At 43.6% G+C, this 15455-nt stretch overlaps 1 protein-coding gene across 1 annotated transcript in view; it reads right to left on the reverse strand.

The window, feature by feature from the left end:
• TDRD7 (tudor domain containing 7) overlaps positions 1–15455 on the reverse strand; it is a 1355384-nt gene that overhangs the window by 1125678 nt on the left and 214251 nt on the right. Inside the window, exon 5 of the mRNA XM_086961853.1 lies at positions 6082–6167. Coding sequence (XP_086817979.1) covers positions 6082–6167 — 86 coding nt within the window. The remainder of the gene's footprint in view (positions 1–6081; positions 6168–15455) is intronic.

Here is a 15455-nt window from a genome sequence, read left to right on the forward strand (position 1 = left end):
TACCTTTATTCAGCTAAAGGGGGCTGCACTACGACTAGGTCCCTCCTCTGGGTGGGACCAGGTAGGGGGGTGGTTACGCCCCCTTTCCTCTGTCCGGTCTTGCGCCAGCTCTGGGGCTGGAGTGCCCCAGGAACTGGTTCTGACCGGTGTATGCACAGGGACACCTTGCGTGCCCCAGGCATGTCTCATTCCTTTCAGCCCTGTCCTACCTAATACACAAAATCCTGTCTGGGGTGGTGCTAGCACCTCCCAAGGCAGGAAACCCTTTGTCCGAGCCTCCCTCGCTGGAAGGACTCCCAGCAGCAGGAGGTCAGACTTGTGTCTGTGGTGGCAGCATCCATTTTGTGATGCTGAGGCTCGAGTTAACTTTAACCGGGGTTCACAGTTACATACATGTCGTGTCCCTCTAGAAGGGTAGAATGCTACCCCCGTCGCCAGAATTGGCGAGGGGGTAGTATTCCAATTCGTATGGCACCTTACTCGACATGTTTTGATAATGCTATGCCAAAGTTAGCATTTGACTGCGAGGTTCATAATGCACTTAAGAGTATATGGTATAGCGTTATCATGGAACAGCTATTAGGACTTGGTTCCGCAAACACCCATGGCAAAAAGAGGTGATGGAGGCTGAGAGTGACGTGGAATCGGAAGCTGATCCAAAGGCACATGTCGACGTTGGTGCAGAGGGTAAACAGCAGGAGCCCCAGAACCGGATGAAGAAATTGGCACCAGAGGCAATGATGCAAAGGTAGACATCGACGACAGTAACACCGTCGACGGGACACCCACCGTCGCCTAAGCCGTTGACGGCAAGACAACAGCAGTCGACGAAGCCACCGATGGACGATGGAACCACCGATGGAGCCACCGTCGACGGAGCCACCGCCGCTGCCACAGCAGTCGATGGAGCCGTCGTTGACGAAGCACCCGCCGACGAAGAGGCTCTTCACAGCAAGCGTCGACGAGACTCCCTTTTTAGACGTTGAGGAGGAGATTGGAATCGTCGACGAGACAGATTTGAAGCTCACACACATCGTCGACACAGACTACGTCGACGCAGCAGCCGTCGACGACGACACGCTGGCAAAAGTCGTCTTCCGAGACCTGGAGACAGCAGATTTTGTCGTCGGACCGACCGTCGATGCTCCAGTCGACGATTTAGCCCGTTTTTTAGTGGAAACATGCGTAGAAGGAGCCGTGGACGCCGGAGAGTCAGATCTCGAGGGAGTAGGTATAGCAATAGGAGGTGGAGACACAGCAGGAGCCTTCTGGAGTTGAAGTTTCCTCTTCTTTAGGAAAGGAGATGGCAAATCCTGCACACTGCTACGTTTAGAAGTGGCTCTAGACACACCTGACGCAAGACTTTCTGCATCAGAAAGAGGTGAATCCTTATCCTTCAACCTCTACAACCACAGGAGGAGACGCCCTTCCCTGTCCTTAAGGGTTTTGGTTGAGAAAGTCATGCAAATTTTACATTTTCCTACCTCATGCTCAGGGTAGAGGCAGTAAATACACTTCTTGTGAGGGTTCTCTGAGAAGAGCCGCAATTTCCCACAAGAAGCACATGGTCGAAACAGACTTCTTACTTGAAGACATCCCAGAAAACTGTAGAAATCCAGAAAGAAGTTGAAAACTGAGCAGAACTCAGGGAGACTCCCTTTACACGACGTGCGGTAGAAAATCAGAGGGCCTGAGCCTCTGAGGAGAAGCTTCTAGAGGGGTGCTTGCACCGGATTGGCTGTAGTTTGGACTAACATAATGACATGGATATGCTATAAAAGTGTTCTTTTTCTTCTAATGTATTCCTACGTGTTGATGCTAACCTTGGTACTTTAAAGTATTTATTGTTTTGGAATGTATGTAATTATGCTTTTATATACATATATTATTGGTTTTATTGCTATTTTATTTACCGTGGGGCTCCCACTTAGACAATGGGGAATATTAAAGCATGTGAATCTATGAAAGACACCCCAATACTGGAGAAACACGCGACCATAATAACATGGTGGCATTAGAACAATTATCCACTAAATGAAGTAGTGGATTATTAGGATTTATAAAAAGTTTAAGCATTTCGGGAGGGAAGGGCTAAATAGTTCTTTGTTGAGGGGTTTGCAGTTTGAGATTATTAATTCATATGGGACAACCGTGGACAACTCAGCCAGCCTGGCATGCGATGTCTTGACAAACTAGATTGACTCACAGGATGCACAATGTATTAGGATGGACTCAAAAGTCCAGAAAAACAGAGGGCTCTGGGGGTGGGCCTGTTCCAACACCAGAATGTGGTATTCTACTTAGGTTGGAAACCAGTGAAAAAAGGGGTGGGAACAAGTCACGTTCCATTTCGTTGTAGAATTTTTATGGAATTTTAGGCTAACTTCCAGTTCTAAGTGAGTCTCTTGGTGGTAGAAGGGAAGCAATTAAAGAAGGTTGAAAGGATGATCCAACTACTACTGACTTGGATAAGTACCACTGCTGACATGGAACATTTTGACCCAAGGGGCCAAAATCTGGTCCCAATCACGTCCTGAGCTGCACATGTAGGATTATCCCCATGTTGCAGGCTGGAGACCCATAAGCCTTTGAAACCACACACCTAGTACTAGCAGACAAGGTAGGAAGCAACAGTGCCCTGTAAGGCAGAGGTTACTTCTAGTTGAAGAAAAAGCAGAGTTTCCAAAGAGCCCCAATGAACAGGACCGATTTGGATGCAGTCAGAGATGACTAGTGGGGATCACTGAAAAACAAAAGTCAAAGAAGGTCCAGGGGACCTTCTCTAGATTGGTAAAGACCAATGCCAAGCATGTGCGGTTTTCCGCAACACAATGAACCTTCTGAAGAGGAAATAGGCAGCTACTCCCCTGTGACAACCACAGGCACCGATCGTGGGCCTACAAAATGTAGACTTAAAAGCATATCTTTTTTAAATGTTGAATTTCAGGAAATTTCCCATCACTAAGGTCGAATGACCTGCAGTCGATGACTTAAGAGCTTTGAAGCCTTGAATGGTTATATCAAATATTGTTCATATAACATATGCCAACTTTGCAAACATGGAACAAATCTCCAATACTTTGTGAAGGACATTATTGTAACCTAATTAATACATGTAGTGCTATGGCAACATATGCCACACTAACATATCTCAGAATGGCATTTGGAGAAAAAAGGTTTTCAGGGGGTGCATAAGTTAACTTGCCTTTATGAACTTTTCCTCTTAGAGCATACAGATTTAGGAATGAAGGGTGCCTTAAACAGTGGGTTGAAAGCTTTGCTGACCACAACACTTGGCAAGCTGCACTGTGCCTATTAATGACCTAGTGGAATGTAAGATTGCATACAAAATTCAAACACCTAGTGAAAAGAATGTCCTCCACGGAGTACAAAGGAATAATATCATTAAGTGAAAAATGATATTTGCATACCAAGGTCCTGGAAAGTGTGGCAAATGCAAGACTATTCCCACCAAAACATATTAAAGAGCACACACACCGGAGCCCAAGTAAGGGAAGGGTGGAACAGACATGCACACACATCAAAACTTCATTACCCCCTCAGGACATTGTACACACAGTACCACAGGACAACAAACTCCTATGGAACAACAGACATATAGAAGCACAAAACACACACACACACACACACACACACACAGGGAGACCTATTGTGAGAGGGTGCCATACAAACACCAGAACAAAACAATGCATACAAATTGGGACACATATCCTGCAGCATATCAACTAAAAGGCATTGGGGAACGAGCAAATCACACAACATACTAGTGCAGGAGAACAACACTAACACTGATGCACAGAGACAAAAACAAACTGGGACGGGGGTACAAAAACACAGCTTCCAGTACAACAGGGTGATGTACACCAACAACCACCCTCACTTCCCAACAGCGGCACCACCACACACAAAGCCATTAGAATACATGGACTGCGCTTCACAAATACACCCACCAACACAGGCATCGCCATACATAGTCACACAAACGGCCACACAGACATGATATAAATAATAAAAAGCGGTCAGTTACATTACAATGTTAGTTAACAAGCAGATATTGCCATGGATTCTTACACCTGTGACATGAAAGAGGGACACCTCAAATACATAGGAATAGCCTCATATGCACCAGCTATAACTTCAGTAGGTCATGCTTAGACTTCAAACGTCAAGGTTGAAATGAACTTCCTCAGACAATTTCATATGCCAAGTGCAACCACAATGTGAAGGTAATGCTTTATTTGTTCAGTGCATCCTGTAAAGCCAGGTGTGTCCGAAAGGTTCCGACACAGGTCCAAATACTCAGTGGCGATGCACAAACACCTGTATAGGCTACTGTTGTCAATGCACTTCATATGCAAGAGTACAGCACCCATAAGCACAGATGTAGCTAAAATAGCCCTGAACCATCTGAACCCCCCCAAAAGGTTTCGAGACAATGGAGAGAAAATGCAGGGGCAGCAGACCTGTAGCACCAAAATAAGATACATAATGCAAGAATGAATACAGCTCTGTTACAATACAGGGGTTGATAGAACTGGAGAACTCTTCACCTTTCTCCCCCCCAAAATCCAGCATTGTCCACAATGACACAGGTGCAAGAGAAGAAAATGAGTCCTTAACAGTAGGATACTTTTTTCTAGTTTACCTGAAGCATAGGAGTCCTGGAGATCAAGAAAGGTGGGAGACCTACACTAACACATGGCTCAGTAACTCACTGATACTAGTTACTCTGGTGATAATTTGCATTCATCCAGACACGAGAGAGGAAGAAACAGTCCACCTCTCGTAATTTACGAGAATGTGCTCTTTAGCAGCGATCAGAAGGAGGCTGTTGATGGTGAGCAGAGTAACAAAAGATGGATTTTCTTTTCATAATCTTACCCTTACCTCTTCAGCAGCCTAAATGTTTCTAATGGGACATACCAGGTTAACAGTGATGCTACTTCAGTACCCACTTTACTTCCCGTTACTGGTGCTACCCTGACATGTAATGAAGAGGCAGCAAGAGTGGCGCAAAGAAGAAGATATGGTCAATTGTTGCACCCTTTGGTAAACCTCAAATTTATGTCCCCGGGATGAAACTGTCATTTAAATGACTACATCCATTAGTATTAGCCACCTGTGGAACATAGGAAAACAACGTTTTATATGGATGCTGAGGAAAACGGCTGCTCAGAGTATCTCCAAAATTCATGTGTTTAACTTATAAAGAAGAATGGTCAAACATATTAAATGGATTTAACTACCCAAAGAAAGCTGGATCTAAGCTATACCAGAGATTGGTTCCCTAATGGCCCGCAGTGGTGTAGAGGCTCAAGGGGGTGACGGTGTGATGTGACCATTAAACAGTGCTTATTGGGGTTAATACATCCATCAAAGCAGGGCATAAATGTTGTATGGGCTTGCAAACCTGGGGCTATTTCTTGCAAAGAGAAGGCTAGCCAATCATTGGCTAGCCTCTGCTACACCCCGCATTCATCCTGGAGAACAGACTTGCGTGAAAGGGCTGTGGTCGAACTAAGGAGGATCCAGCTGGGGAGGTTGTATGAAATGTGTATCAGGACCTCGGATGTGGGAGGATATAAATGATGAATTCATGGGCTCTCAGGACAACCATCAAACGTTGTTGATGGAACATCTATCCAGGTAGCTCAATGGTCAAGGGGAACGTGTAAAGCTAACGGGGAAGGAGGGGGAATAGGAGTTCTACAGATGGACAACGGGGGGGGGGGGGGGGGGGGGGACTACTGATTTCCTGGGCGAGGGATATGCGGGGCACCAGATGGGCACCGTATTGAAAAGATATATTGCTTCTTGAAACTGGAGGCTCATTTTTCAACAGTAGTTTAACTCTCACCTCCTGTGATGTACTTCTCCGTACCAAAGTTTCGAAAGATGTGTACTGATTACACTGCAAGAACAATACAGACATTGTCGTTTGCCGCAAATCATGTCTTTCGTTTAATGTTGTTAATAAACTTCAAAACGATTACATTTAAAAAACAAACACTACCTAAAGAATGGAAAATGAAAGTTTATTTCCCTCGGGTTGATACATACTGTTTGGACTTTCACCCAGCTTCTTTGTGAGTTGAGTATTCCGATCTTTCTGAACTTGAGGTGGAATCATTGGTCTTCTTTCTGTTCTTTTAACGGAAACAGTGAGAGTACATGGGTTAAAAAAAAAGTCAAGTTTGCAATCTGTGGCACGATTTGGAACAGTTCAAAGGGCACTAACTCAATTGACCTTTGGGCTTATAAGATTGCACAAAATAAACGCAAGGTTGCAGAGTACAACACATTAATCAAATTATATACTTCATCTTAAACAGGTACACACATCAAAAACCTGAATAAATGTACAACAAGCTCCTACACAATTTTTTCATAAGATACTAATTGTATGAAAACACCATTATTAAAAAAAGAGACTTCAAGTCAGGGAAATTGGTGACCTAGGCATTTAGGTTAGACATGCTGGCAAACTGTCTATTCTGTATGAAACGGCAATAGCCCGTCCCCTGAAAATGTACAGAACTCCAATATAACTTACATTATTACTCCATATGTAGACCAACAATTACAGTATCATTGTTATATATGTATGTGCGAGAGTGTGTGTAGTACATAACAGAATTTCTAGATTTAAACATCAAACACACTGATTCAAAATAATAGTCTTTTCCCAGTGGTTTTGCATGAATATCACAAATCTCTACTTCATAGAAGTACCAACTTAAGGAAATATATTATCTGCACGTTTAAAAGACCGTTGTATCACTAATATTTTGATTATATGATCGTTTATGGTGATCAATGTGAATGACCTCTCCAAATGCGCCTTTTTGCACAAGACAAACACCATCACTTAAGCAAAGATTAGCTGCAGGAGGTAGCCTAAGCCGCCTCACATGGGATTAAAACTACAACTGGACATGCTAGATTCATGCACATTCTTGACAGATAGCCACATTTTAACTTTTTTTGTTGAGTTTCTATAGGTCATTATTGCCCTATAACACTAAAACCATTGAGCAAGCATAGATAATAGATTTGTAACTTGCAATTCGTAATTAATATGTTAGTATCAGGCATGTCCGTTACAATGGTTTCTTTTACAGCGAGTCAACACAGCTCTCATACAATTGTTTTACTAACTCTCACAGACAATCACGACATGAACACAGTAGGTGTATTTGTGCACCTATTTTGAAAGAATCACCAATGGGAGTGCTAGGTGTAATCCACGTAGCCTTACTTCCTGGTGATCTAATCTGTTTAGATCAATGAAAGTTCTTTGCTAATCAAATAAGTTCTCTAGTATGTGTTATGGTGCTAAATTGCTGGCACAAGGTTTCTCTTGCATGTACGTTTTTAGATACTGTGTTTATGGTTTCCAAATCACATAAGTACTACTGATCCTATTTTTTTTCTTGCAGAATATTTTCAAATTAAAGAAACTGGTGAAGTGTGTTATACTAAATCCACTGAGATTAAGTCTACGGTATCAACAACAAAGTCACAAACTCAAATATACTGCTGGATATGCCCAATATTAAGGACATCCTAAATTAATAGCACTAAGAATGTGCATACATGGAGGTCTGAAGCGCCCAGCCAAAGGTGGTGGATTCTTGATACACTTCTAGATCTTTTGCCACTAGTATCGATATGTCATGTGTCAGGACCCCAAACCAGTGCAGCCTTTTTAGTTACATGTTGTTCAAAAACATTTACTATAATAATTTTCAAGAAGGGCCATATGGAGTTGTCGATATGAACTCATAATACAGCTAGCGCTCATTTCTATATTTTCCACGATGCCCAATGCTATGTGATACTTGGTGGAAACTTCTTCGGGGCTACTCTCACTGCCTATGGCCACCGGCTGTGCTCAGCGGGTGTTGCCAGAAAGTCCTGACCTGCGGCAGGCCCTGTACCCTACACCTCTCATGTGGCCTACCAAGTACTACACAGTCAATGGCCAGCTCCCTCCTTGCCAGTACCACTTTGGTGCCATCACAGAAGCATCTCTGCCCAGACTTGCCCATGTGCCCTACGTTACCACTGTGCATAATGCACAGGCAAAGCAGCAGTACTCCACCATCCCCATGCAAGGTGTGAGCTACTCAGCATAGAACTCAATGGTAAACACCTGCAAGGGCCACAGTATGTTGCAGACTACAGAGGACTGAGATGGCTCACAACTGTCACTGTGCATTGATCTCAACAGCAAAATGGCAGAGGTCATATGCGAGTTGCTCTTTCCCACCATAACTCACAGCATTTTTTTGCCACAGACAGCTTACATCTCCTTTGGTGCAGTCGTTGGAAATAAAAAGGAAACATCAGTATAGGTGGTATTTGCCACAAAATAAGGAAATGTTGCCCTCTCACTTTTGGGCTAGGAGGATGGGGAAAACAGCCATCAATATGTCCATTAACCAGTGCCTTTCATGAACTCACAGAAAATTAGAAAGGGTATAACTTCCCACCCTTACAGAAGAAGGGGTAGGAATATGACCCCCCCCCCCCACCCCAAAACCTTGTTCAAGTAAGTGGACAGAAATATACCTACTTTTGGATGCAACAGGATGTAGAAATATACACCCTCCCTGCTTTTGAGCGCAGCTTCGGGTTTACATACCCTCAACTGCAAAAACAGTTGATGGACATAATGCAGAACAATGTCATACATTCACCCCAGTACAGAGATCTGGGCTTAAATCCATCGTTTTTTTGCTCACCACACCAGTTCAGACATGGCCATATGCAAATCAGCCTTGACCCTGTGCCTCATGGGAACAGTCCAGCCCGAACTGCCAAGCCATGTCTTCCCTGGACTGGAATCAAGCATCCTAGGACCGGTTTCTGGCTATCGGTTGTCTTCAGCCAGGAAAGCTGGACTCCAGTGGCGTGGAGAGCAGGGGACTCACGTCTGAGCATACCCGTCCCACTCGGGCTGACAAATGCAAAAACAACACTTGATGGACAGAATGCAGAACAATGTCATACATTCACTCCAGTACAGAGATCTGGACCTAAGTCCATCGTTTTTTTGCTCACCCCACCACCCCAGTTCAGACATGGCCATATGCAAATCAGCCATCATCCCCTTTTGTATCGCTTTGTTCGCCATAAGTTGGCAGGGTGCTTGTTTCCGGTCCAGGGAAGACATGGCTTGGCAGTTCTGGACTGTTCCCATGAGGCACAGGGTCAGACTGATTTGCATATGGCCATGTCTGAACTGGGGAGGCGGAGTGAGCTAAAGAATGGTGATGGATTAAATCCATATCAGTTGACTGGGGGTGAGTGTTTCATTTGCTCAAGCGCTCCGTCCATCATCCCCTTTTGTATCGCTACATACCCTCAACATCTTTGGGTAAGGCTACAGTTTAGGGGAACAATGTACTCCTTTATCAGTCTGCAAAGTGGGGCCAACAAGCTGACAATGCCCATCAATCACCCCTAGGCATTGAGCAAAGAGAGGAGAACAAATATGTCTCCTGGGTTAGATCTTAAATACCCCCATGTCCTTCGAGAAGGAGAGGGGGGTAACACTGCACCCTCACCACTGTGAGGGAGATGGGGAGTAAATAAAAATTACACAACGCTCGTGGGGAAGGGAGAGGGCAAAATGTAGACTAGATACCACAACACCCACCCTTAAGCAAGGCAGAGGGCAGGGAAAAAAAGCAACCTGCCATTGAGCAAGCCTCAAGTTGGCATGGGGTAGGAGGGTTTACACCCCATCTGCCCTTCAACAAGGCGCAGGGGTGCTACACACTTCTCTAACCACTGAGCCTTACTACCATGCCTTGGACAAGCCATGGCAGCAAGGCTAAGGAGGGATGGCATATGCATAGATTGTCTTGAGGAAGGTGCGATTATTTTAAACACACACACAAAAACCCAAAGCCTTGGACAAGAAACACCACCATCTTTGATCAGGAGGAGGGAATATACTCCACTGTGCTTAAAATGTGTCTCATAGCACACTGTGCTATGAGACGCATTAAAAAACCATGGCACTATCAGCTGCAAAGCTCTGCAGCAGGCTCTTTAACAATATAATATAATCATGATTTGAGGCTGCTACCACACCATACCCTCTGGCAAATGCACGCACATACAATTAAACATCCTCTGCTTTGATTGCATTCGCGGACCTAAAATGCAATTGACAAATTGTAATGTATGTTGCAGTAGAGAAAAACATATTCAAAAAGGGATTTCAAAATACATTACAAGAGCCTTATATCTTTAAAGAAAATTGTTTGAGCCAAAGGTACTTTCAGTTTCGATACTGAGTGCAAGCTCCCAGGAATAAATCAGCAGGTACCAGGGAACTTTCAACACATTAGGAGTCCTCCAAAGGCCTGCTGTCATCCCTAGACTCCATTTTTACAAGCACTGATCATAAATGACCCTACATGCAAAAATGGGAGCAGGCAGTTGTGAAAAAAACCACAAAAGAATGGGAAAGCCTGTGGGCTGATATCCAGAAGATGACTTCTAGCATCCGGCACGGAGATACATTGTATAAAATGATGTTTAATTGGTACTACAGCCTAAGTAAACTCAAACGAATGTTCACACATAGTGATAAGATGTGGTTGAGGGTCTGTGGTATAGAGGAGATGGAAACAGGTGACGTGGTTGGGCCCCAAGTTTGAACTATATTTGAAGGAAGTGTTGAGTTACATAAAGTAGTCAGAGGGTTTCATATTCCTCCAGAAGCACTGATCCCAATCCAGGTACTTTGCACTTCACACTCAAAGGGCCTCACAATATACAAGTGGACATGTACCTCATTTGTGCATCTGGCTGCAAAACAAGAATTAGCTACACACTGGAAGAAACTTAAAGCACCACACTTCTCCACCTGGTCGAGAAATGATGAATAAATTGATGGAAATGATCAAACGACTTGCGTGACAAGAGAGATTTGAGACTAAGTGGAGGCCACTGAGGGATCCTTTTCAATCTGATTTTCCGGCCAGGTTTTGCCTACAAACTCTACAGGCATTGAGATCAAACTGGAGTCCAGATAAAACTTTTGGGGTGAGGAGGGTTGAGGTGGGAGGCAGAGATTAGGAAATTGGTTTATCGATGGGATTTACTTTTACCCTTCATCAAGATGGGAGTCCCCAGTACCTTAGAATAGTAATGTAACAATAGACACTGTACAAAGAGGCATTAGGCCCTTTTTTTACTTGCATATCAGTCATTATTTAAAAAAGGACTAAACTTAAAGAGTCAGCCAATCAGGTGACACCACCCTGTAGAACCTTCCTGAGTGAAGTTGCAGGTCCTCAGATTTTCAAAAAGTAGTGTACAAATGTAGTAATAAACTGATAGGAAATAAAGATAAGCATCACCAGGGAGGAGGGTGGGTCACGTGAATTTATGAAAGATTCCAATACTGGAGATCTACAATTACAAGTAACCTTTTTTCTTATTCATGTATTGGAAATTTCATAGATTCACATATTTAAATCAGAGTAGATAGCAGTATTGAGCACATTTGATATAGACAACAGATCGTTCATAGCAAAAGAGAATATATATATATATATATATATATATATATATATATATATATATATATATATATATATATATATATGAAATATGCTACTTACCAGTATGCATCTGTTCTTGGCATAGAGGGCTGCAGAGTGGTACATTATGAATAGATCGCCATCTGGTGTTGGGCTCGGATGATTGCAATTTTTTTTTTTCCTCCTGGAGAGTCTTTTGTAGATTGGTGACTCCTCCTTCGGTTGCTAGTGCGCATGGGCATCGGCTCCATCCTTAGATTGTTTTGCCATAGTAGGGTTAGATGGAGTAGTATGATAGTATACAGATAGAAATGCCCATGTAAGTGTATCTAAATAAGATATTGTTGGAACAGACACAGGTTTCCGGGGAGGCTGGGAGGGCATGTACCACTCTGCAGCCCTCTATGCCAAGAACAGATGCATACTGGTAAGCAGCATATTCCGTTCGAGGCATATGGACTGCAGATGGTACATTATGAATAGACTATACAGCAGTTCTCTCCCTAGCGGTGGTCGCCCGTGTCTGTTGCAACAGTCTGAAATAAAGTTTTTAATACAGCTTGTCCCACTCTAGCTTGTTGTGTTGTGTGCACATCTACACAATAGTGCTTTGTGAAGGTATGCGGTGTAACCCAGGTAGCTGCTTTGCATATGTCATCTAGTGGAATGTTTCCCAAGAATGCCATAGATGCTCCTAGCTTACGTGTAGAGTGAGCTCTAGGAGGAACAGTTAATGTCCTCTTTGCTTTTAAGCAGCATATTTGTATACATTTTACAATCCATCTGGCAATGCCCGCTTTAGAGATGGGATTGCCTTTATGCGTAGGAGAAAACGCTACAAATAGCTGTTTTGTCTTTCTGAAAGTTTGTGCTCTTTCTATATAATACAATAATGCCCTTCTGACATCTAATGTATGTAGGGCCCTTTCTGCTACCGTCTGTGGTTTTGGAAAGAAGACCGGTAGTTCCACTGACTGATTGATGTGGAATGCTGAAATTACTTTAGGTAAGAATTTGGGGTTTGTTCTAAGAACCACCTTGTTTTGGTGTAACTGCATGAATGGTTCTTGAATTGTAAACAATTGTAACTCACTTACTCTTCTGAGTGAAGTGATAGCTATGAGGAAGGCCTCCTTCCATGTGAGGAATTGTATTTCACACCTGTGCATAGGTTCAAAGGGTGGTCCCATTAGTCTGGTAAGTACTATGTTGAGATTCCAGACTGGGGAAGGTGGTAGTCTTGGTGGAATGACTCTTTTGAGTCCTTCCATGAAAGCTTTAATTGCTGGTACTTTAAACAGGGAAAGATGTTGCCTGTTTTGTAGGTACGCCGCTATAGCTGCGAGATGAACTCTGATAGAGGTATATGCTAAGTTACATTGCTGCAAGTGTAGTAAATAGCAAATAATCTGTTTAGTGGATGCGTCCAGAGGGTTGATGTGATTACTGTTACAGTGTACAGCAAACCTTTTCCATTTTGCTGCATAGTATGCTCTGGTGGTAGGACGTCTTGCTTGTTTAATGATTTCCATACATTCTGAAGGTAAATCTAAACATCCAAACTCTATGACCTCAGGAGCCAGATCGCTAGGTTCAATTGTTTGGGATCTGGGTGCATTATTTCTCCATGGTTCTGTGTAAGGTGCATGGGTAATAATCTTAGCTTTTGATGTGGCACCTGTGAGAGTTGTAGTAGCGTGGTGAACCACGGATGTCTTGCCCACGTGGGTGCTACTAGTATCATTGTCATTGAGTGCTGTTGCAGTTTCCGAACCACTAACGGAATTAGTGGAAGAGGGGGAAAAGCGTAAGCAAATTTGTTGGACCAATTTATCCATAGTGCATTTCCCTGGGACCGGTGGTGTGGGTACCTAGATGTGAAGTTTCGGCATTTTGCGTTCTGATGATTGGCAAATAGATCTATCTCTGGTTGCCCACATCTTTGGAAGAATGGCTGCAGTATTTGGTCGTGCAGCTCCCATTCGTGTACTTGTTCTGACTCTCTGCTTAGGATGTCTGCTATCTGATTTTGAACTCCTGGTAGGTGTTCTGCTAATAAATAGATCTTTTGATGAATGGCCCATCTCCAAATGTCCTGTGCTAGTCTGGATAGTTGGAGAGAGTGAGTCCCACCCTGTTTTTGAATATAATACATTGCAGTCATGTTGTCTGTTCTGATCAGGACTGCCTTGTTGGTTATTTGCATTTGGAAAGCTTTTAGTGCTAGAAATACTGCTAGTAGTTCTAAGTAGTTGATGTGCAGTTTCTTTTGCTGCACACTCCATTTCCCCTGCACTGTGTATTTGTCCACGTGCGCTCCCCATCCGAAGAGCGATGCGTCCGCTGTCAGTATCACTTGTGGAATCGGTTCTATGAACGACGTCACTTGGAAATGTTAGTTGTGTTCCACCACTTCAGAGAGCGATGCGTACGGTCGTCCACCAACATCAGATCTGTAATCTGACCTTGAGCCTGATTCCACTGTGTCGCTAGACACTCCTGTAGTGGATGCATTTGTAGTCTGGCATGTGGTATTAGCAGTATGCAAGAGGACATCATGCCTAATAGTTGCATAAACACTCGTGCTGGTAGTGAGTGTTGTGGTTGAAATTTTTGTATCAACTTGACCATTGTCTGTATCCTGATTAGATTGGGGTATGCTTTGGCTCTTTGTGTCTATAGTAGCCCCCAGGTATTGTTGAATCTTGTTTGGTTGTAGGTGTGATTTTTTGTAGTTCGCCGTAAACCCTAGGTGGTGCAGCAATTGAATGGTCTTCTGTGTGTCGTGAAGGCATTCTTCTTGTGACTTGGCCTTTATTAGCCAAACGTCCAAGTAAGGGAAGACATGTATTTGTTGTCTTCTTAGGTGCGCTGCCACCACAGCTAGGCATTTTGTGAACACTCTTGGTGCCGTTGTGACCCCGAACGGAAGGACTTTGAATTGATAATGTTGTCCTTCCACTACAAACCTTAGGTATTTCCTGTGGGCTTTGTGATTTGGGATGTGAAAGTAAGCGTCTTTTAGATCCAGTGTAGAAAGAAAGTCCCCTTTCTTCAGTAAAGGAAGTACTTGTTGGAGCGTGACCATGTGGAAATGTTCCGAATTTATGTATGCATTGAGAGGTCTGAGGTCCAAGATTGGTCTTAGAGACCCGTCTTTTTTGGGGATTTGGAAGTATAGAGAGTATACTCCTGTCCCTTGTTGATGTTTTGGAACCTTCTCTATGGCATGCTTTTATAGCAGTGATAGTACTTCTTCTTTTAACAATGTCAGATGGTCTTGACTCATTGGACGCTGTTTGGGGGGATGTTTGGTGGGGTAGCTGTGAGTTCTAGGCAATAACCATGTTGGATAATTTGTCTCACCCACTTGTCTGATGTGATGTTTTCCCAGACAGGTAGGAACTGTGCTAGACGTCCCCCGACCGGTGTTATGTGGTCTGGGGGAAGCTGTATTAAGTCACTGTTTTGGGGTTGGGGAGTTGCGATTGTTAATATTTCCGCGTCCTCTACCCTTGTTGTTGTTACCTCTGTAACTGCCTCTTGAATTACCTCTGGGTGACGTTGGCGTAAAAGAGGTGGATTGCTGACTTGTTCCTGTACTTTTTGAGCCCCCTCTATAGGTGGATCTACGAAAGGAACCCCTTTGTGTTGGCTGTTGTAATGCTCCCATTGACTTAGCCGTTTCTGTGTCCTTTTTCATCTTTTCTAAGGTCTCGTCTGTGTTTGAGCCGAAAAGTGTGTTCTGATTAAAGGGTTGGTTCAATAAAGATGTTTGTACTTCTTGTTTGAACCCTGAGACCCTAAGCCATGCATGTCTCCTTAACATGATACTGGTGTTGATGGATCTTGCTGCGGTGTCTGTGCATC

This window comes from Lissotriton vulgaris, chromosome 3_1 (genome assembly GCF_964263255.1).
Source record: "Lissotriton vulgaris chromosome 3_1, aLisVul1.2, whole genome shotgun sequence".
Taxonomy (NCBI): domain Eukaryota; kingdom Metazoa; phylum Chordata; class Amphibia; order Caudata; family Salamandridae; genus Lissotriton; species Lissotriton vulgaris.